Consider the following 23076-nt stretch of genomic DNA (forward strand, 5'->3'; position numbering starts at 1 on the left):
AACATGTAAACTTATGAGCACCACTGTATGTTTACGGTTGATTAGGGCTGCAACAATTCATAATTTCCATTACTGATTACTCTGAACATTATTTTTTTTAAATTAATTGATGAATTGTTTAGTTTTTGTAATGTCATCACAATTTTCCATCCCATCTTCTTCTTATGATGTTCAGACAACAATTCAAATCACAAATATATTTAATTTATAATTATAATACAACAGACAATCATCCCGAAATTTGTTAAGCAGGAAACAGGAAATTACATATTTGTATCTTTGTAAAGCTGGCTTTGGTAATGACAAAGTAAAATTACCGATCAACCAAATTATTGAATTTAATAAAAAATCAGTGGCAACATTGTTGCTGATAACATTTCAAGTCAATTGAAGATGAATCAATTAATTTAATTTTTTTTAATTGTAAATGTTGTACTTTGGATCAGGACTGTCTTCAGAATTCTGAACACTGTCTAATTAATTGCATTTCACTTGGCATCTCAGGTACAAATCATCGCTAAGCTTTCACCAGAGGTTTCATCTATAAAATAAAAGCTTTTTATGGTAGTTTGCAAAACATCGTCATTCCATAGGTTTACAGAATGAGAACCGGCATGTACGGAGCACACTGAAGGGAATCAGGGAGCCAATTTGTGGTTTTTCCTTCCAGTCATACAGTAACAGGAAATGAGCGTGGCAGCTTAGCAATCGGCAGCAGAAAGTTTTACCCTTCTCGTTGTTTTTGTTTTTTGGTGCCAAACTTTCCGAAGACTCACCTAGCATGCACTGCCATGACCAGTCAGTTCTTCTTAGTGGGTGTGAGAAAAACAAGCTGGCTTGTTTTGACAGAGCTGAATATAGACCTTTACTCCTACTGACATGCTGCATTGGCTTGCTTGTCCATTAGTTGCTTATGACATGCATGCATAATTCACAGTGGACTGGTGTATAGCCTCTCTGCCTGTGCTATATTCTGTGCACCGCACTGCTGTTGAATGAGACACCCAGCCGAGTCAGACCAAAGATTATGTTGATGCGCACCACGCTGAGGATGAAATAGGATGGCTTTTTGTCTTGACACAAACAGAGCCAAATTATAGACTCGGATCTGACCTGCCATAATGGTTGAGTTTTTCCTTTTGCTTGTTTATTTTACTGTCAATGTTTAGTGATATCAGACCATACTCTGTTTTAAAACACTCAAACAAAGAGATGCAATATAAGCTCACCGTCAGACTCAGAAGTAATATACAGGATCTTGTGTGTCTCACATCTGGGAGAGGATTTGACGAAGGGCAGGATTTGTTTTTGAGTGTGGCATGTTTTTTGCAATTATTTCTCAATGTTCAGGGAACATATAGAAGTAAAAACAAGCTAGATGTTTTGCTATACATGCAGCACACCATCTTGGCAGTCTGAAAAGCTATATCTCTTTCTAACTTGCTGCTCCCTGTTTACAGAGCCAACTTTGATCACCAGTCCAGCAGGTCATCTGGACGTAACCGTAGGTGAGAGCATTGTGCTGCCCTGCCAAGTGTCTCATGACCCCACGCTGGACCTCAAGTTCACCTGGTTCTTCAATGAGCAGCTAATCCACTTTGGAAGCCACTGGGCATATTTTGAAAAAGTTGGTGGGGTAAGTGCAATATTGTCTTTAAGTCCTTTGTGTCTATGTGTCTTCAGGGTAAGACATGAAGAAAATATGATATGTTGTAGCCATGAAGTCACCTATGACCATCCCCTTCAGATCACAGTCATAACCGTGTGCTTCAGAAATATATACACACAAGTTGAGTTGTTAAAATTACCTTTGAACTTTTCAGTTTTGCAGAACTACAGTTAAAGTACCAGATTATTGTATTGGCCAAGTAACATTTCTAAAAAAATAAATAAAAAAAAGTACTTTAATATGTTTCCACTTGAACATGGTGACTCTGTGCTTACCACTTAAAAAGCTTTCAGCATCTAAAGACAGGCTTAATGGAAAGCCATATGTGAATAGTTACACTCTTTATAATACTCAAAATGTATTTCTCTACATCAACAATTTCTATTTTAAATGAAACAGTACACATGTCTTTCCATCTCCTGCTTGTTACTACCACAGCAAGCATAGCATAAGTTCTGGCAGTTCACGGAGTCAAGCTATTGTCTCAGCTCATAGCTGACAGTTCCTAGGCCAGCACACCAGCTGCTGGCTCAGCTGATTCCCTCTTTGGATTGGATTTGCCCCTGAACAGAGCCATACCGCCAAATACAAATTGCAGATGAATTAATGTATTTTGACAAAGTGTATTTTGACAAACTCCTTTATTGAAAAAAGTAGAAACCAAGGATTTCATTATGCAATGCTCAGCCATGCATTAAATTTGCTCATTCAACACCAAATCATTTTTTTCTTTTAATTAGGAAAAGCTATTATGAGGTCTTGGCTTCTTAATCACCTCTTCTTGGTTCTCTACTGCATTTGGCACGATGACAACAAATAGAGCAATTCATTTAATCACTAGACTACTCTGCACCAAACCCATTCTGACATATTGTGGCAGAGAAACTATTGACATGTTGATGCTGGATGGGAACATTACTTAAACCTTCCTAAATGTTGTGAGCAAAACAATTTGTCAGGTATTTTTTCTTTTGGTGCAGACTATGACATGCTTTTCACCGTTGATAGGGTCAGCTGTGAACTAATGGGGATTAGAAATTGTAATATACAATAGCAGTGGGTCCTAGACTTATACATAAGAAGCTGCTTGAAGATTGCTGTACTGCTCCCCTAAATGTATAAATCCCAGTGTTTGGTTTTACTTTTTAAACCCTCTTTAATAAGTTTTCATACTAGGATATATAATATTTTCTGTTAGGATATCTGTAACAAAGAGATGAAATATGCCTCTTTGATCCAACACTGAGTAAACTGAAGTATTGATTGCATTAGTTTTAAGTAGCAGAGTGAGTCATGCCTTAATACTTTGTGATAGTATGCCTTTATTAAATATCAAGCAACAAGCTCATCAAGCACTGCATTACGGCTCAAAATAGAAACAAATTTGGCACAATTAGATATTACTGTTCAGGCTAATGTATTTTTCAAATTTACTTTTGAAATGAGGGGTACTAACAGCTAAAACCCCTGCAGAAACATAATTTAAGTCTGCTGGTAGAGAATATACTTTGTCCTGCAAGTGTCAAACAATATAAAAACTGTTGGAATCCGGCAATGTTAACATCCTGTTTTGTTAGGTTTATAACATTTTGCAACTCCCAATAGAGACATGCTCTTTACATGGTGTATGGCTAATTGTTACTGCCAGAGCAGCATGTACACTACTGCAATGATTGTGGTTGATAAAATTATGGGACTCACGGTGTCTGTCCAGGAAGAAATTTCCATCTGGAATTGAAGCCTTTTTAAGCACACGGTATAGAAGAAACTGAACTATACTTTCCAATGGGAATTAAATGCTGAATATGTTTGGTCTGATATCCGCTTAAATTACTTAAGATGAAAGGGAGGCAAAAAGGCTGACTGAGGGATGCATTGGCAAACCCCAGTGAAACACAGTCAGGATTTTCAGTATTGCACATGAAAATGTATAACCAGAATGTTACTGTACATCATTGTATTTTGCTCAACACCCCGTAAATCATGACAAGTCAGCCTTAACGTAAAGCAATTACACTGCCTTGTATATACAGACGGGACCTGCAATGGACAGAGAATGCAGTTTACCTTTTTATTCTATGTCTTAAAGCGACATGATATATCATTACTGTTTTTTTGCAAAACTTCTTACAGTCTCATTTGATTTAATAATCAATCTTATAAATACAGTATAAAAATGTATATATATGTATATATATATATATATATATATATATATATATATATATATATATATATTTATATATCAATATATATATATATATATAGAGAGAGAGAGAGAGAGAGAGAGAGAGAGAGAGAGGGAGTTTCAAATAGTGAATGACTTGCAGAACTTTTTTATTTCTGTAAAATGTCCCTGATTATACATCAAAGTAATTATCCAGTCTCATACTGCTTCATAGTCCCTTACTTTCATAGATAGGGCATCAACTTAACATTATCTCTAGCTTGAAGAACTTCAAAGCTAATAATGCATTTGGCACTGAAATGTTCAATCAGAGGGAATAAAAGGGATAGAGCTGAAAGAAGCTTTTTAATTCCACACAAAGAGCTGTCCTCATAAGTGATCACGGAAAAGCTTCACTCATTTATTTGGTGCGTCCCTGGACTTGTCTTGTACCTTTCTTTTCCATTATGTAATACACTAAAATGCTAAAAGAAATCACTGTGACATTGCACTTCTTTCTGCAGTCCTTTTAGTTTGTTGTACAATATTTTACTGTATTTTACTCTTTTTGTCATCTTTTTTTCCAACATTGTGCACTGACAGCGCTCAGCTGGAGACATCATGATCCGGAACATTCAACTGAGGCATGCTGGGAAATATACATGTGCCGTTCAGACCAAGGTGGACAGTGTGTCTATTGCCACTGATGTGGTAGTCAGAGGTAAGGATGCCCCTCAAACTCCATTTAAAAAAAAAATCAAACCTTGAAGTCAGATTTGTTGTTTTGCACGAAGAAGTTATGGCAAAGCCCCAGTATGTACTCATTGCCACTGTAGCCATATTTAGCAAAGTATATTGCTACTACAAATCTTCTACTCGCCAAGAATGTCACTCTCTTTCATAGTAAATATAAAATGTACTATAGCTGACTGCATGGCAGTAGTCTCCTAGCAAAACAAACAAACTTTCTCAGTACCACTAAGATTCCACCTTTGCCCTCCCAGTGGTTCCCATTGGGCTACTTTGACCCGTCACAGGTAGCGCATGTCCAGGTAACATATGTCCATGAGTTGCGGATTTGTGAATTTCCCTTACAATATCCTTAGATTCTTTCATTTGTTCAAGTGTTTAAGAATTTGTCTTAAGAATTTTTGCAAACAGAAGATAATTAGGTATTTTCTTCTTTCCTATGATGATCTTTTTTATTTCCTAAATTAGAGTACAATAAACTACACTTCAGAAAACATAAAATTGTTGTTATTTTTCTTTTTGATTCATTTGTTCTTTGCTGCCACTAGTGTAACAAACACTGTGTTTGGACTCTCTAATCAGTTTCATCTGTTCTAATTATGGCCCACCCACTCTGTCTCTCCATTCTTCTGGCTCTTGTCTGTATTAATCTCTACAGTAAATATCATCCTGTGTGAGTGAACTGTGACTAATTATCCTTCCAGGTCCCCCAGGCCCCCCTGTGGACTGTCAGGTAACTGATATGACAGAGACCACTGCTTCTCTGTCCTGGGGACCCGGGATGGACAACCACAGCCCCATCCTCAGCTACACCATCCAGGCCAGAACGCCCTTCTCTCTGGGATGGCAAGCTGTAACCACCGGTAGGCTGGTTTCATCTGACAGTCTGAGTGTAGATTGTATGAATGTGCTAGTAGATAAAAGAGTGAGGGGGCGAGGCTGTTATCCTTTTCAAGCACCACACTTAAAGGGGACGGTAAATAACACATCACCAGCTTGGCTAACTTTCAGTGGCACATCTTGCAGGGTTTTGATGAAAGGTTATTTCTGTGGTGTCTCTTAGTTCCAGAGCTGCTCAAGGGAAAGCAGCTGTCATCTACTGTCATTGACTTGAGTCCCTGGGTGGAGTACGAGTTCAGAGTCCTGGCAACCAACAGCATAGGAACAGGAGAGCCCAGCAAACCCTCCAAAAAGGCCCGCACCAAAGAAATGCGTATGTATCAGAAGCTCCTTACATTTCCTCTGCTGTCAACAGATACACAATCTGTTTCAAAATTATGCCCATTATTAATGAGAAAGCAATTAGATCCCTTCAAAGAACTGTATTGTACCAGTGGATTTTAGAGAAATCTCCGTTTTTCTCCGGGCACACAACACATGAACAGATGAAATACACAATAAATATGTTAATGCCCGGTAGCATTCAGACAGTTTGTGTGTGTGTGTGTGTGTGTGTGTGTGTGTGTGTGTGTGTGTGTGTGTGTGTGTGTGTGTGTGTGTGTGTGTGTGCGTGTGCGTGAGTGTGAGCATGTGAGTGTGTGCAGAGAGGAAAAAACAAGTCCCTAAAATGGCAGTGGCATAGAAAATACATAAATAAATACGATATCTTTGGTTCAGAACTAACATCAACCCAAATTGAGTCAAAGGAGTGGCTTAAAATCTTTTTAAATTAAAATGTTCCCTGGGAAACACCCACCTCAAATGTGTGTATAAGTAACCATACATATAGAGTTGTTATATATAACTGCAGGTACATGCACCTACATATACATATGCATAGATCCGATTTACACAAACGTACATTTATATGGATAAACAAAAAATCATCAAGCAATATATGGTTTAAGAATGACCAAACTTTAAAAAGACTCTCTAATCGAGTGCAGGGCTTACGGCTTCTAAGGTGTTTGGATTTGAAGTTGTATCCACTGTGCTGCACATCAAAATTAAGGTTTTGTGGAGTTCTACTGCACATGTGCATTGTATAAAAGTGATGTCACTTGAGTTGGTTGGGGCTGAAGATTAAAAGTTTGAATAGGAAAAGCATCTGTAGGTGGAGTTAGAAATATGTGAGCATACCAGACATCTGTAGCCCACTCCTCATCTCTGCTTGAGGCTAGCGGCTTGAGGCTAGATTAGCTGCCAGTACACACCTGAATTTCTGACCGAACTGTCTGCATTTGTGTTGTATTGTGGGTAATGTAGGTGCCAGGTTTCGACAAGGAAGAAGGCTGCATGGAATAAAATAGACCGTTGTCAATGTTGAGTCTGACAGTGTTAGATCCGTGCCATGTTAAATAGGTGGAGTACTCTTTAAAGTATAATTGTTGGACATGTTCAGTACTTCTATCTCTTGTAATGTAATGGTGAGCTACAGAATACTCCATAATGTCAATTCCAATAGCAGATACTTAATTATACAAACGGATACTTCTAACACTGTGGTTGATCTGTTAGTTCCCAGGGTGACTCCGGCCAGAGTGAATGGTGGTGGTGGAGGACGTTCAGAGCTGGTCATCACGTGGGAGGTAAATTTGTATTCACATATGATGATACATATAATTGATGTGAATTTATTTGTATTCATGTGCTACATTCAAATGCACAATTGTAATGGTTTTAATTAAAAACACACAATTGACATATGAATGTATGATATGAACCTGTTTGTATGTTTCCAACTTACCTAGTTCTTTTAATGTGAAATTGAAACAGTATAAAGCATGACTGTAGCTCGTTTTGGATAGTTCCATTTTATTTGTCCTCCGTACAAAACCACTTAGTCAGACGGAGTGATAAGTTCATGCAAGGCTTGTATGTACAGTACCACCCTCAGCACAATTCCGCTTAGGTGCTCTTATCCAAACATAACTGCATTTCTTTTAGGTATTAATTTCTTTTAGATCAGTCATCTTGAGTCATCCTTCTGACTCATATCTCCTTAGCCTGTTCCTGAGGAGCTGCAAAGCGGTCCGGGCTTTGGCTACGTGGTGGCTTTCCGCCCACTCGGGGCGCAGGGCTGGATGCAGGCTGCTGTCACGTCCCCGGATGCCTCTAGATATGTCTTCAAGAATGAGAGCATCCCTCCCTTCTCCCCTTACCAAGTCAAAGTGGGGGTTTACAACAACAGAGGGGAAGGCCCTTTTAGTCCAGTGACCACCATCTACTCAGCAGAAGAAGGTGTGTACCATCACAACTATACAGCGAAGCATGTGTTAGCTTAACTCTGGGAATGTACAACACTTGCACTGTGCCAGTGATTACCTATGAAATTAAGTCTTATTTTTACCACTTTTTATCATGATTGCAGTTTTTTATAAACACCCAGTGCCACAGTGCTGTGCATGAACAAGTAGACTGACAAGCACACACTTGTCAATGTCAAATAACTGTCATTGAAAGTGGACACAGTGGATTGAGTCTAAAATCCTGTTTCCAAACACCTTGAAAGGCTGAGAACACATTTTCTTACCTAGACCGATGTGGTCATACAGTACATGAAAGCAAATCATTTCTGCCAAGAATGAAAGAAACAATTTGGGTTTTTTCTCATTGTTTTTTTGTTTGTCTGAGCTCTTCTCACTGGTTTGCGTTGGCTGGGCTCAGATGGAATAAGATGAATTTAGCAAAGCAATTTGGTGACAGTTGTTGGGTTGTTTGCTGCTGTTGAGCACTGTGAATCTAACCTGATCAAACCACACCCACACAATTTGATGAAGTGGATCAGATGAGTTTGTGACTGCTTAACTCTTAATGATAACATTGTTTTGTTTTTTTTTAACCAAAATTTAAGTTGTTGCACATTTATTCTTGAATATTTAATTTAACAGAGAAATAGTTCAGATTTGGCCACACATTTTCAGGGGCTGTAACATTGTATTCAGTGGACTATCCAGGACTTAATGTTGGAGCACTCACTCCTCCTCACACAGTTATATGGATAAATTGGATGTAGCTAGAGTAGATTTGATAACTCATTCGGTAGACGTGGGTGTAGTGAATCTGTTACTCCATCCGTGTCCTGACTGTCCTGTGTGCTTCAGAGCCCAGCAGAGCTCCAGGGAGGCTGAGGGCAAAGAGTGTGTCAGCATCCGAGGTAGAGGTCACCTGGAAGCCGCTGGCCTGGAGCAACAACCGCAGACGCATCCTGGGCTATGAGGTCAAACCTACACATGCCCACACAATAGGAGTCATACAAATGTAGTGGACAGTGCCAAGAGCTAGTGCTATTATATCTTGGATAGCAATGTGATGACCTTTTTGTATTAGTGTCTATATAATTATTCATTCATGAAGCAAACTGGCAGTGTATGATGAGTATGATGAAGCCCACCGGGATTAATGCCCACAATAGTGCAGTTACAGATGGAAGTATCAAGTTACAAATCAGATGCAAGCTTATAAACTATAATCTGTGTATTTGTTTTGTGGTTGTAGTTGCAGTACTGGGGTGAGAGGACTAAACAGGACACAGCCAGTGTGATCAGGACAGTAGGGAATAAAACGTCAGTACTCATCAGGGATCTGGAGGGCAGAAGCACATATCACATGTCTCTGCGGGCCTATAACAGTGCTGGAGTGGGTCCACAGAGCATCATAGTCAATGTCACAACCAAGAAACCACGTAAGGACTGTGTCTTTTTTTGTGCATGCTTTTCCTGTGTTGTTTTTCCTTCTCGCTAATGGTGCGTGGTCCTTTGATATGTATTTCATTTCAGCAATGATGTTTCAACAATTAGAGTGAAAGTAGGGAATATTCACTATGCAAGTACACCTTAAAAGTACCATGTGGAGGGTACCCCAGTTTATCCCCTGAAGCTAGAACTCCCGAGGTTCAACTTTCAGCCGGGGGACCCTTGTTGCATGTCATAAGCCCTCTCAATCCCCACATTTGGAGTCTTACTAACAAGGATAGTGTGAAATTGAGGGACATCAAGTAGCACTTCATAGACATAGCAAATCTTTGATGTAAATTGCAGTTTAATTTACGGTGGCACTGTGCAATTTAACATGCAGGTCTTGCTGGAAAATGATGAGATGTTTCCTGCTGAGAGATTTCCCATAAACGTTAGTTAAATTCTCTTTGTATTGTTTCACTCTTTTCTTCCTATACGTCACCTGCGTGTCAATGAGCAGATACAGTACATGTGCGTCCTTGTGTTCGTGCTTGCAGAGCATGAGATTTAAACAAATGGGCCCACTCATCAAAATAGTTCTCCATGGAGCCACTAGTGTTTAAAAATGTCACAGGGATCTTACGGATGAGCAGCACCTTATGTTCGTATATGCTTATAATGTATATTATTTTCACAGTTTAAATATACCTGTTACACACTCACATGTGTCTTCTTCACTCTCCCCAACCACCCCCTCACCAACAGCTGTACACTCACTCTCACACACATATTCCTAGAGTCTCTGCTCACTCTAACAGTGGGATGATAAACTGATAATGAGAAATCTCCTTCATGCTGAGTTGGTTCTTGACTTTACTGTTCATTGACCGTATGGCTTGTTGTTTTTCTCCCTCCTCTTCCCCTCCGTCTCCCACTCTTCTCGTCCTCCTCCAGCACCGAGTCAAGCCCCGGTCAAAATCATGTGGGACACTTCCAACTCCAAGGTCATCCTGAGGTGGGACCAAGTGCATGCTCTGGAGAATGAGTCAGAAGTCACAGGATATAAGGTAAGGAGTGGAGAGTGTTTCACCTCTCCACTGCAGAGTGCTTAAACTAGACTGGCAAGAGCTCTGATGAGTGAAGGTTTTATAGATTGTAACATAAAAGAGAAAGTTTTCTCCATTGACTCCATACGAGTTCACTGTTGGGTTTCTTTATGAATTCACTGATTTTGCTAACTAAGTAAGGAAGCTAATCTAAACTGCTCACAGTAGAGTTACTGCATTTACATCTGGAAGGGCAGCCAGCCATGTTCTAACTATTTCAAACTGAAGTAATGAAGGTGCGATGTGTATTTATTTAATATTAAATTCTCCACAAATTCCCTAGTCTCCTTAAAATATAAAATAACAATCCCCTTATCACGACAACACATGCACACCATAATCTTTAGCTACATCGTTTCTGATTGTTTCCTAAGAGTGAGGTCATTGTAGAACATACATACCTGTTACCTGTAGATTGATTGTCATCTTCCCAGATTGTGGCCTTTGACTTGTCATAGCAGCCTTGTATGCATAATAGATATTTTAATGATATTGCATTTCAGGTTATGAATCCTTCTGTTGTGCTATTAGGCTTATCAATCTAAAAAATAAAGGTCAGACATTAATTTGCAGCCTCCTACGTCTACATTCCCCTTATCTGTGGTGCACCCTCTCCTCTGGTCCATCACAGCCACGTGCAGATATCTACAGTAAGATTCATCCTTGTTAGTTTCAGAGGCAACGCATTGCATCTCACACAGCTGTCTGAAAGAAACACAAACTACAACTCAGATTGTCTTGTCAATGCATCAACAAGGACACCTTAAAACCACTCATACTGATGCAATGAATCTGGAGTGGCTTCATCATCTGTACCTTTCTACTTCCTGCAGGTGATGTACAGCCAGGACAAAAACAGCCGTCCCAGTGTGGTGGAGACCAACACCACCTCCTTGGAGTTGTCACTGCCGGTCAACCAGGACTACGTTATCCAGATCAAACCTTCAGTGAGGGAGGGGAAGGCAGCAGCAGCCGCCAGATTACCATCCCCAAGATAGCAGGTAGGACAGAAAATGTCTGTCTCTGTTTGTGAGACACCACTGCAAAAACAGATGCATTCAGTTGAGCCTGTTTTGAGTCACAGGCAAATCTATCTGCAAACACCCATTCACTGGGGATTTTGACATATGAGGAATCATTTTGTTTCCAATCCTTCTCAACTTCTTTTGTCTACCTCTCCCTAAATTGAGAGACCGATGTGTGAGTGTGCACTGTAAACACAACAATGTTCTGTGGCTGCACTGCATTGTGATCTTTTCAGGCTGATTAATTGGTATCTCTGACTCTTCTATGAGGTATTCTTTCCCTATTAAATGTTGGTGCAAAATGGTAAGTCTTCAAATAAGCTTTTTGTCTTTGAAGCTAATGAACATTGTGTTTACAGTTGTCTTAGCTGTATAAATACAATCTCTCATCCCCTGATTGAGAAATATTCATCATTAAACAAAATGGGTTCAGACATGCAAAGAATATTGGCAGTTGCTGGTTCTTTAAAAGTGTATTTTTCCTTTCAACCCAATGTCTGCAGTCTAGTTCTTTGAAAGACATAATTGAGCACAGCATACCAGTGCCATCTAGTGACATAGTTGTGTACTCACACCACACTGTAGCTCTTCATACTGAATGCATTGTATTATTGGCTGTATTTTTTGCTGCCATAATTAAAGTTAATTTGATTTGTTTGTGTATTTCAGGCTTCATAGCCACGGGAGCAGCCCCAGAGTCTTCTGCATTTCCCTTGGTTAACCTTGCAGCATTAATCCTCACAGCCAGGACTGTACTATGACAAACATCTGCATCAACCAGGTACTACAGCTGCTTATTAAGAAGAGAAACAGCTGGTCAGAGACAACAAGAGACTGACAGCCACATTTCCACCTGCTCCCTCCTTTACTGTGTCTTTTCTCTTCTTTCTACAAAGATCTCTTTGTGAGGATTTTTTTCCCCTCCACCTTTTAAAAGGAATTGAAAAGAACTGGCTTTTTCAGTAGTTGCTTTTCTGGAAGTGAAAGGACACCGTGACTCTACAGCAGTCTCTTTGAAGATGTTTCTTTCTTTGCTCCCTTCTGACCAGTGGATATTCTCATATGGTTTTAAGCTTGAAGGCCCAGTGGTGTGTGATGCACAATGTATTTCCTGTGGGACTGCGCAGGTTCGGTTAAACGGATATTGTATGTACCTCTGGACTTTTCATGGATGCTGGAATTAGAATTTGGGATGAAGGAGACCTTACATAGCTCATTGTAATGTGAGTGAAGTTATATTTTAACTACGTTCAAGACAAGAAAATTGTTTTCCCCTTTCTTTTTGGGAAACCTGCTGCACTGTCTAAGAAGAAAAACCACTATTATCCCTGCCAAGCTAAGCCTCATTGCTTGATGAAAAAAAACAACCATTTGGGACCTTTGTAATTTTGCCATGCCTTTACGTTACTCCACATTACATTGAAACCTCAAGAGTTGCCATGAAACTGACTTTAACCAAAGGTATTGAGCCAACAAGGTTCAGTTCCACCTGTTGTATCATTGTGAAAAAATGCAGTGTGTACACCCTCTATATGGCTTCCGTTGTAAACAGCAGACTTGTTTTGATTAATTGATGTCTTACCTTCCTCCCTCACCCATGATAAGTGTGTAACAAAGGCACGCTGAGCCACATTGTTGTACACTGTATGTATGAAATCCTCAGGTCCCAAATGCGCCTTAAGTCTTATGATTATTATCCATGATGTTATTATTTAAGAGTTTTATTTATTGTCCTCCTTTGTTTATCCAAATTTTGTTTCAGCTCACTCATACTGTAATTTATGAATAACTGACCTTACTGTACGCTGTATGGATTCTTCACTTTTGTTACTCTTTAGATCATATTCTTTGGGCCAGAAACATGCCTTTTTCCTATGTCTTTCATAATGAGCATTGTAATACAGTACAAGTGACAGTAATTACTGACTTTTCTATAATAGCTTATTACAAAGTAGGGGTGGTATTTTACTGTCAGCTGCTGTTTGGCATGAGATTGGTCAGTGTACGTACCTATGTTGCTAAGGATGTCTGAATGGATCAACCTGCTTTAATAAACCTAATGCCATTTTCCTCATTTATTTATTTAATGTCGCAAGAGGCCAAAAAAGGCAGAATGGCCATGCCTCATCAGGCCATGGTATGTGATGTAAAGCTCTTATGGTCTGACTAGCACATAGTAAGTAGTCATTAAGATCAGAATAAACTCACAGTTTCATTAATTTGACATACAGGTCACACTTTAAAAGGGGTTACAGTTGAAGCAGAAAATGAAACTACATAAATTATACTAACTTTCAGTTTGTATTTCTGCACCTAAACCTCAATAACTTAAATTTAAATTACATGGTCTAATTTTGTTTAAATAATTGTGATAATAGGTCAACAAAGTGCAATCTTAAGCAAATAAATTGTTACATGACCACAGGTGGAAGATATTGTTAAAGCATTCACTTTGGGGTGCAAAAACTAGAACATTTGAAACTTTGCAGCCCTGACTTTAAGCAATTATATCCTGTAGCTGTATTTCAGACCTGTGTTTCAGCCCATTTCTCTTCACAATAACTGATTCAATCCTTTGTGAAAGAGCAGCATTTCTTCTCTTCTACCTACATGGATGGTCCCGATCGATAATTTGAGAACAGATGCTCATAAGTGCAATCAATATCTACACATCTGTACCTGTAAGTGTGAGTTATTTGTTGTATCCTTGAGATGTGTTTGGTGCAGTGATCTAACACATCATTAAAATATTGTCTGTGTTATTTTTAATACAGATTGTGTTAACATCTGTATGATTCAATTTTTTTTCTCTTAGCTGTGAGATGACTGCAGCATCTTAACTGCGGCTTGCAAACAATTTAAATTCAGCAAAACTGCAGGTGAGCAATAACTGCATTAATACACTTGACAGCTTTAGTGTATTAATACATTGCTTTTCTTTAACAACCCTGAAACCAAATGCACTTGGTACAGAAAAACCTAGAAATATAACAAATATTTTCTTCAGCATTATTTTTTCAAGATTGAAAACTACAGTAGCTGCACTACATTTAAGGGCCTACTGGACAAATATACACCAGCTATAATAAGCCAACCAGATAAGGTGAAAGGGGTCAAACGGAGAGAGATTCCCTTCTCACCTTGTTCTCTTTTTCTCTGTTCTTTATTAATTTCAAATGACTGCAAGTACAATGTACAGCAAAGACACGGCACCAAGCAATGGAGAGCAGCGGAGCAGAGGAGATTATGCTGCTGAGGAGGAGGAGGGCTCTAGAAAGAAGAGAGCTAGGTTTAAGTGTCAGCCAGAGGTCGTCAAATCAGATGTCAACACCAGGTGCCACAGCCAAATGTCTCTGAAGAATCAGTCTGGTACTTGACTTCCACGGACTGGCCTTTTCTGGAAAGAGGAAGGTTTGATCCAAGGGTGATTTGGATAATTTTGCCTCTTAGAGAAGAATGGCAAGAAGGCTTTCAGCTGGGTATACTCAATGTTTCTGCAAAGCGCTCTTCTTTTTGGTAACTGGTGCCCCCTAGTGTACATCATGCCCATGTCAATTAACTACTTTACATCTTCACAATCCACCAAACGGCATCAAACATACAATACACGGAATGCATGGCTGCATTGTTTTTTTCTTCACCAGATCCATAATTGATCATCACTTTAGAGGATTTGGAACCAAATATGAAATACAATGGGAATAACACTACACGTGAATGTTGACAGGAGAAGTTCAGTGTCTGAAAGCCAAAGTTCTACCTCAGTAAAACCCTCATAAACCTGACATAATTTTTTCTCAATTGAATGAATTTGCTGCTGCATGTATGGATTAATATGTAACGTGTGACTTTTGCAAGAAGGACAGGTATTTTGCAAGTAAAGTTAAAGACACCATAATTAAAGGGAACCCTTGCCGTGTCAAGTTTATGCATTTGACTTTCTTGAAACTCTGTAATCAAAAGTAGCTTGTTCATACAAATATTTTCATATAAAATCAGAGTTTGTACAATTTCACTGCTACCTTAATGAGCACACTACAGCACGTGCCTTTGGCATCCCGCTAACATTCATGTACCAAATCCCACAAAACTACAATTCCAAAGATTCTGCTCCTACTGTATATTTTATTTATAACACTGTTCTTTGCCTTGAAAGAGTAATGGAAGGGTTGTGATGCATAATACCATTTCTGCAAATTGTGTGAAAAGATAAAGAGAATGTGTTGTACAATAAAAAGCCGTGAGAAAATATCAGTTACCACAACTGAATGTAGGCATGACAGTCCTACTTCATTTTTCATTAAGGGGGGGGGGTGGATTCAATTAAAAGCAAGGCAATATGTAATAACAGCACCAGTGGCTTGAATGAGATAAAACAGTAGCCACTGTGCTGTCATTGCATCTTGGGATTACTAAAAGGAGTGTAATGTGTGCTTGATATTTCCCACTATTTCTGATAAATACTGTTCATTTCCTATAAAGGAAGCTGAATTTCCTATTTTTTTAATTTATTTTTTACTTGTCAGACCTCAGATTCGACTTCACATTGTGAATACTTACAAAAGTAAATACAGCCTTTATATCTTGATCATCACGAGCCATCCGTCCTAGAATTAATATTCATATTATTTAATTACAGTCTAATAATGCAAGAAATTATCATGCAAACATTATCTCAAATACTAGTTTTACTGATGCAGCCGCCCATTCTGTGACTTGAACAAGGGTGTGAGTCTACTCTAAGTACTGACTACACAAGTGGTATTATATGCAGCTGGATTCTGAAAGCATATCTAAAGGCTGGGAAAGGAAACTGGGCTGATTCTGAAACACCAGCATGCTCAGAAACTACATCACCACCATTTGAATAAATACGACAGGTACACTGTGTGTTCACAGCTCCTAATATCCAGACACATACACAGTCCATTCTCTAACAGTCCAATCAAAGTCCATCATGATGCAGCAACTGACACACCATGGTCCAATACATTTTACAGAAGTCAAATCTTTCAGGTGAGACAGATAGAGGGAAGTATAGTAATCAGACAAGCTCTGAAAAATTGAACGAGCACCACCAGAGGACCTTGTTGCTCTACATGATCCGTTCTGCTCAGAGCATCCTCATCAGTCAACGTGAAGGGGGTGGGACAAAGCTCATTGTTCATTAGACAGGCTATGCAAGAGTGAAAACTAAAAGCAGGATTTGCTCTGCTCTCGCTAAACCCTGCTTCACTGGATCCTTTAACAGTACTGGAGCTAGATGTAATGGATTAATTTACTTATTACACGTAAGCACACACACAGTAGGTTTTTACAGCAGTTTTTTTTTTTTCCAACACACAGCAGGGATCTCATGATTTCTTGTTTTTCAGTACAGCAGCACAGACATGTAAACGGCACTCCTAGGTGCATGACCCTTTCTTTTCTATTTTACAAATGATACTTTCTGCGTGAGATGGGTACCCACATGGCCTCGGGTATTCCACAGTGTGAATGAGTGCACAGATTCCCTTAGACCTTTGAGGAATACTTAAGCAAGTGGCTTGAACATAGAGGCATGAGAGGTTTGCAGGGAATTTAGTTGGATTCGGATTTTTTCTCTTTAGTTGTTCCAGATGTTTGGAATTCTGGTGGCATATTGTTGACCAATCAAGGACCATGAATGTTAGTTTTTTTTGTAGCCAGCCAAATCACTCTGCTGAACTAGAATGATTTGAAAAGTGAAATGTTTGAATGAAAATAAAAAGAATTTCAGAAGAGTCTTGTTTCAGCTTTGTGTGTGTGTGTGTGTGTGTGTGTGTGTGTGTGTACAAGAGGCTCCATTTGAGCACCACTGGCAGTAGTCTATCAGTAGGGATGGTGGATGGCAATTTCAGGTCTGGCACTGACACTTTCGGTCCAAAGGGGGGCGATCTTGTCTCAGGAAATCAGGACTGCAGGTGAAGAAAGAAGAGATATTCAACCATAAATCCCTTAATCTCAAAGTAGGGGTTGTGGGCTAAATCCTGGCCAGATATTATTGCTTGAAGTCAACATGGCAGCCGTACCTCTGATGCCCCGTGTCGATCCTCAGTGGATGATTCTGTTTCCCTGACAACAACTGCCTTGGTCACCTGCATGTCTGGATGCTGTTGCTTGGCTTCCTGTATTGCAATAGCCAGAGCCTGTGAAGAAAAGAGCAAACTACCAAATAAATCACAGGAACAAATAAAACATTTTAAAGATTTTAGTTGATTTCAGTGTTTTATAGCTAAAGTGAGAATTCCAGTTGCCATTTAATAATATTATAGAATGATAATTACAAGTTGAGACTCTTTTTTTATGCTTGCAAATAGACCTTATTTTTTCAAGCAAAAATAGTATGTGTAATATGTGTATGTGCTGTATAAAAATACAGTACCAAACATTGTCTTGTTCCAGCCTCTCAAATGTGAGGATTTGCTGCTTTTCTTTCTCATATATCATAGTAGTATAAATATATATTTTTATTGATCATTAGATATTGGATTGCAATGGCCATTCTTTCCACAACTTTTTTTTTTTTTTTTTTTAATTTACAGACTAACAATAAATCTAAAAAAAAGAATCGCCAGATTATCGATAATGACAGTATTTGTTAGTTGAAGCCCAACTAAATAAAGGTTAATTTTATTTGCATAGCTCATTTATTCTCCCAGACCTAGCAACTACACATTTCCCAAAACTACAACACCCCAAGCTAACAACCAGTAACTACCATGCACAGCACAGGGTTCTTTTGACTCGACTTTTCATCCACAGTTCATTTCAGATCACCTGTTCCTGATCAACATCATCGTCTCCTGTGATTATGATCCTCTTCTCGATCCTGGTCTCTGAATATCCTCCTTTCACCGTCTGAAACGCACAATGGATTTTCTTTTTATAGCCTTCAGAAGTAGAGCCCACATCTAACTGTATTCAGACAGAAGATATGAGCTGCAGCTCCTAATGTTGCAAAACCCACTTTATCATAATTATACATGAAATTGTGCGCTTTGTTAATTCAAGTTGAGCTTCCTTACTTTGGTGACGTGAGTGGTTGCCGAGGTAACATTCTCAGTAACGAGGATGGGCGACCCTGACGCCTCTCTTGCAAGACTGCTCATATGCACCTGAGAAAGCAAACAGCTGATGATTAGCAAATACTGTAAACGCACATGTACTGTGTATGTACAAATCATCATGTTTTTCATATTTTAGAACATCCAGTCAGGCACATATTCATAAATCCAGGTCTTTGGGTTTTTTTGTACAGTAAGTAGGTTTAAACCCAAGAGAGCAAGAAGGAGTGTGCTGCAGGTCAAGTTAAAATTGGAGAGGTTCCTTTGTTTGCACTCACAGGGGAAACACTCTGCCTTGTAGAGTAAGAAACTTCACTCAGGCCAGTGATACCGTGATCCTGAAACACAGGCAAATTATTGTGTAACTTGTAGGTAGTAATACTTTCGTTCTTATTTTTTTTTTTTTTTTTTACAATATGTTTTACTTAAATATGAAACTAACCTGATCTGTGAACTCCAGGATGGTGGTCGTAACCTCTGACCCATTGGGCTGAGTCTCAGTCTTGACGTCCGTCTTCCTCACCGTCGGTGTAGGCATGACATCACTGGCCTCCCTGCTCATCACTGTGACGCCAGAGACGCGACTGGCTTCTCTGTGCGACTGCTCTCTGTCCACTGATGACGACACCGGCACTGACCTCTTTGGTTTTTTGGGCACTACAGGCTTAAGTGAGTAAAAAACAAAGAAACAAGTTTTAGTTTTTACACATACTAAAAGACCAAGATTGAATTGATGTAAAGCTCTTTGCTGACTGAAATGTACTGTAACACACAGATAAAAGGACAAAACAGAGGAGGACAGATGAAGGGTCTTTCTTCATTACCCTTCAGTGCTGCTCGATGAAGAGCATTCAACTCAAAACACGTTTGATTACAGCCCTTACGGTGTCCTTTGCCTGCTCTTTTCTTGATTTCAACACATCAGAAGCATCAATATATATTCAACGTTCAATTAACGCTGTGGACTTCATCTTGTACATCTTTTTGACAATTCAAATCATAAAGCACACACAGAAAAACACATTAGAATGTGTGACAAAATTGAGGTGTGATCACACCACAATTTCTTTTCTTTTATGTGAACCACAGTGGAAAACTTGTGACTTGCTCTATTTTTGTATGTTTCATTCAGGGTCACACTGACTACTGCACACAGGCTTGTAAACAAAACTTGCATGAACTCCTCAACAGTTCACTTTGTTGGCCTGTCATCACACTTTGTTGGAAACTTGGGTGGCACTGAGATGGGAATATGGTGGTGTAAGGAGTGTGTGTGTGTGTGTCTGTGTGTGTGTCTGTGTGTGTGTGTGTGGTTTTGGCAAAACACTTGCTTGCACTCTTATTTTATGTATTTCCCATGTGCTTCTAGTTAAAAACACATGGAGACATAGGTATAACATTTTTTTAAATTTCTGGCCATTTTGTTGTTACATTCATGTTCACACCCATACAGTACATTTTAGGTACCTAAAAATAGCATTGTTCTTCCTTGCAAGAACAAATTAAACTAAAGGAGGAGAAGCTACAAACACACTTAATATGAAAAAATACCTGCACATCTGACCGTTTCACTTCTGGTCGGACTTCTTCAGCCTGAATATGTTTGGCAGGAGGGCTGCTGCTGGCTCCTCTGGACAGAGGGGCGGACACCAGCGGAGGAGGGGGTTCAGAGGGACACTGCTGCTGGAGGAAGTCCATGCCAAAGCATAGACCTACATCAGGTGACACATCCCTCTCCCCCAGCTCTGTCATGCCCCTGGAAAACTCCTCCATGCCCGTATGCAGGTCCGTGAGGACGGTGAAATCTACTTCGGCCTCCAAGCTGGATGTAGAGCTGACCGTGATGCTGGAACATTTGCGCTCGATGCCCAGGTGGGTCTCCTTCAGGTACAGGATCTCATGGTCCTGGTCGTCCTCGGAGACGGAGCCTAGACGTCTTTCCCATGGTTCCCTCTGCAGAGAGGAGGACAGAACATAGGGCCGTGTAAACTACAAATTGCGCTACAGAAAAAAAAAAAAAAAATTGTGTTTTTGTATTTCTCTACTGATTGTAATCACCTATATGAACAAAATCTTGATCAGCATCAGAACACATTTTACCAATTAGATAAAGTTATTGTGTAACTTGAGCACAAAATTGTGTTTTGAATTGTGGTTGTGGTTTCCCCTTAAATTAAGATAGGAATTTACAAACCGCCTTTAATGAAAACCAGAATAGTGAAATCATTTCCACATCTCTCAAAAAAAAAAAAACGCAGTTTGTTTACACATTTTGAAAAGAGTGGCTAAAAAGAAAAAGAAAATAGGAGTCTGGTGGAGCTGAGAGAAGACTCACTGAAGCTTCGTTGAAAGGTTCCTCATGAATAGCCGGTGTGGGAGGTGTGTCCTAAAGAAGAAAATCAAACAGAAGGCAAACATTAATATAAAACTGATAAAGCATGTGTCAAGTCAGAAAAACTACAACAACCACAAATCTTGATAATAATCTATACCCTAGTCAACATGTGTGTAATTGCATCAGAAAAGGAGAGAGCAGAGTTCAGAGCATTTCTTTGTCACTGCGTTGACATGATATTGTGTTTTTAGCAGAATAAATGGCTGATAAAAGCATTACTTGTCACATCTGAAGATGCCATGTTTGCAATGTTCTCTACTTACAGCTTTTAAGCTAATTGATGGTATGTACTGGATGGAGTTGCACTGTAATATTATTTTAAAATACAAACACTTATTTCATTCATCAACGTCAGGGATTAAACTTGCACAATAAACACGCACATGAGAATTCCCAGAGACTGTAAAGCTTACGGCTACTTTCAGAAGCATGCTTGAATATTTTCACAGGTTGACATCATCAGAAATGACTGCAAGTGCAATGGTAATGCCATGCACTGAAAGGTTAGATTTACAAAAACCTTTTCAGGAAAGAGGTTTCATATTCGTAAATGCAGCATATGAATGCATAAGCCCTGAAGAGGTTTGGCAGCTCTGCAGCCTGTGATTACATCTAATCGCCTTTTTCATTTTCTGCTGTTGCTACAGAGGTGCCAAGGCAGAACATTTGGTTCAAATGCCCTTCTCAACCATTTACAACAAAAGACTTAAATTATGTGAAAAGAGGTTTCAAAGAAAAATTTGTGGAAAGGTCTTGCGCTCCTTGCAACAGCAGCCACCTTTATTCTGTGAGGGTGTTGAAAGGAGTGACCGGGTGTGAACGTGACAAGTTAAGGTGGGATAAAAAGGGACGTCAGACGCTTAAGCATAGGAAACTTTGCTTAAAGGCCCGCAGCCTTCTGAAATGGCCAAGCAGATGTCAAGCTTTGCGAAAAGGAACAGGGAAAGCAAAATGCTCTCTGGACCATGGACGTGAACTGAGTCGGTCAATGATGCGATGCCAAGGAACGTGAAATTTTGCTTTCTCATACACAGCACATGAGTTCTGAAGTATGTGTGATTGTTTGTTTTTTAGATGGTAAAAACAGATTTGAACGACATCGCCTGAAGCTCATGCAATGCTTTACTTTCCGGTGATTGACAAACAGGTTAGGTCGGCAGGATGGTTTTTACCACTTGCTTCCGCTTGGCTGTTTCTTGGCTGGGCGTCCTGTGGTGGATGTGGCTGCTGTCCACGTTGCTCTGTCTGTCTCGGGACCACTGTGTTTTCAGCGGGAGAGTTCGAGGGGGAGCTGTTGGAAATTTGGAACTAGGGAAGAGATTCTCTTAATCTCGGAGCTTTTCTGAAATGGTCTTCATGTCCTCCTCTTGTCCACAGACTTTGTCCAGTTGTGCCTCTGCAGTCTCTGAGCTCCTGTTGTCCAAACAGTTCATTCTTAATCTGTTGATGTAGTAAACCTGCTGTTGATATGACATTGTAGCCTGACTGTGGTATTTGGTGGCCCATGTGTTTTCCTTGACAACATCTGTGGCAGACTGCAGTACAGCATTGCTATCCACTCTCCTCCCTTCCTCAAAGGATCCGTCTTTGGATTTTGTCATCTGTAGATCCCCAGTCACACCACAGATGCCTCTATCAGACCCACTTTGAGTTTGAGGGTTCATATCCCCTGTGTTCTCCTTATTCAAAGACTTCTTTGATCTCTGTGGCTTGAGAGGAACTATTTTGGGGACGTCTGAGCGTGAGTTCCCAGTTATGTTGCAGTCTCCCACAGGGCTCAGGTCTTTTGTTTTCCAAGTATCACAATGACTCGCATCACTCTCAATCCTGCCTCCTTTACCTTTTGGGAGGAGAATCCACAGCCATGGACTTTCAAAGTTCTTTGGTCTCACTCGATGAATGTTGTGCTCATACTGACAATGCCTCATATCTCTGTTGATTGCACTGCCCTGTTTGTCATGTGGAGATCCGTATCCATTTTCATGAATGGCATTCCTCGCCAATACAGAATCGTGATGCCCGTTAGTTGCTATTGTATTATCCACCTGGTTCATATCCGTTAGTCCTGTTGGTGTAAAGTCTGTGTCCTGTTTCTGAGATGTCCCACATTGAGTTTTTAAAGATCCCTGACTGTTTGACAATAATTCATCTTTGCTTCAGTCCAAGGTGGCACAAAGAACGCGTCTCCACCATAGAAGAGGTCTTACTCATTTCCACTTTAGACCAAGTGTCAAGCTCTTCTTCACAATCATCCTGCTTGTCA

General features: G+C 39.7%; 2 protein-coding genes across 2 annotated transcripts in view; one reads left to right on the forward strand and one right to left on the reverse strand.

Annotated features, from left to right (window-relative positions):
* Positions 1–13374, forward strand: part of LOC116674474 (contactin-4-like) — a gene marked incomplete at its 5' end in the record, with an annotated part of 28315 nt that extends 14941 nt beyond the window's left edge. Inside the window, 12 exon segments of the mRNA XM_032506925.1 lie at positions 1461–1636; positions 4440–4557; positions 5291–5449; positions 5650–5799; positions 7044–7114; positions 7532–7766; positions 8630–8745; positions 9024–9210; positions 10157–10269; positions 11142–11250; positions 11253–11309; positions 12003–13374. Of these exon segments, the coding sequence (XP_032362816.1) occupies positions 1461–1636; positions 4440–4557; positions 5291–5449; positions 5650–5799; positions 7044–7114; positions 7532–7766; positions 8630–8745; positions 9024–9210; positions 10157–10269; positions 11142–11250; positions 11253–11309; positions 12003–12094 (1583 nt within the window).
* Positions 13375–17014: 3640 nt separating this feature from the next.
* Positions 17015–22867, reverse strand: LOC116674473 (band 4.1-like protein 1). The gene is made up of 10 exons (XM_032506924.1): positions 22300–22867; positions 21986–22137; positions 20754–20804; positions 19970–20371; positions 18861–19082; positions 18697–18756; positions 18380–18469; positions 18132–18212; positions 17384–17500; positions 17015–17269 (listed from the first exon to the last, which is right to left on the reverse strand). Exons 1-10 carry the CDS (start codon positions 22865–22867, stop codon positions 17264–17266), a joined length of 1749 nt encoding a protein of 582 aa, XP_032362815.1. The 3' UTR covers positions 17015–17263.
* Between the last annotated feature and the right edge of the window lie 209 nt (positions 22868–23076).

The sequence above is a fragment of the Etheostoma spectabile genome, unplaced genomic scaffold (assembly GCF_008692095.1).
Source record: "Etheostoma spectabile isolate EspeVRDwgs_2016 unplaced genomic scaffold, UIUC_Espe_1.0 scaffold00000335, whole genome shotgun sequence".
Taxonomy (NCBI): Eukaryota; Metazoa; Chordata; class Actinopteri; order Perciformes; family Percidae; genus Etheostoma; species Etheostoma spectabile.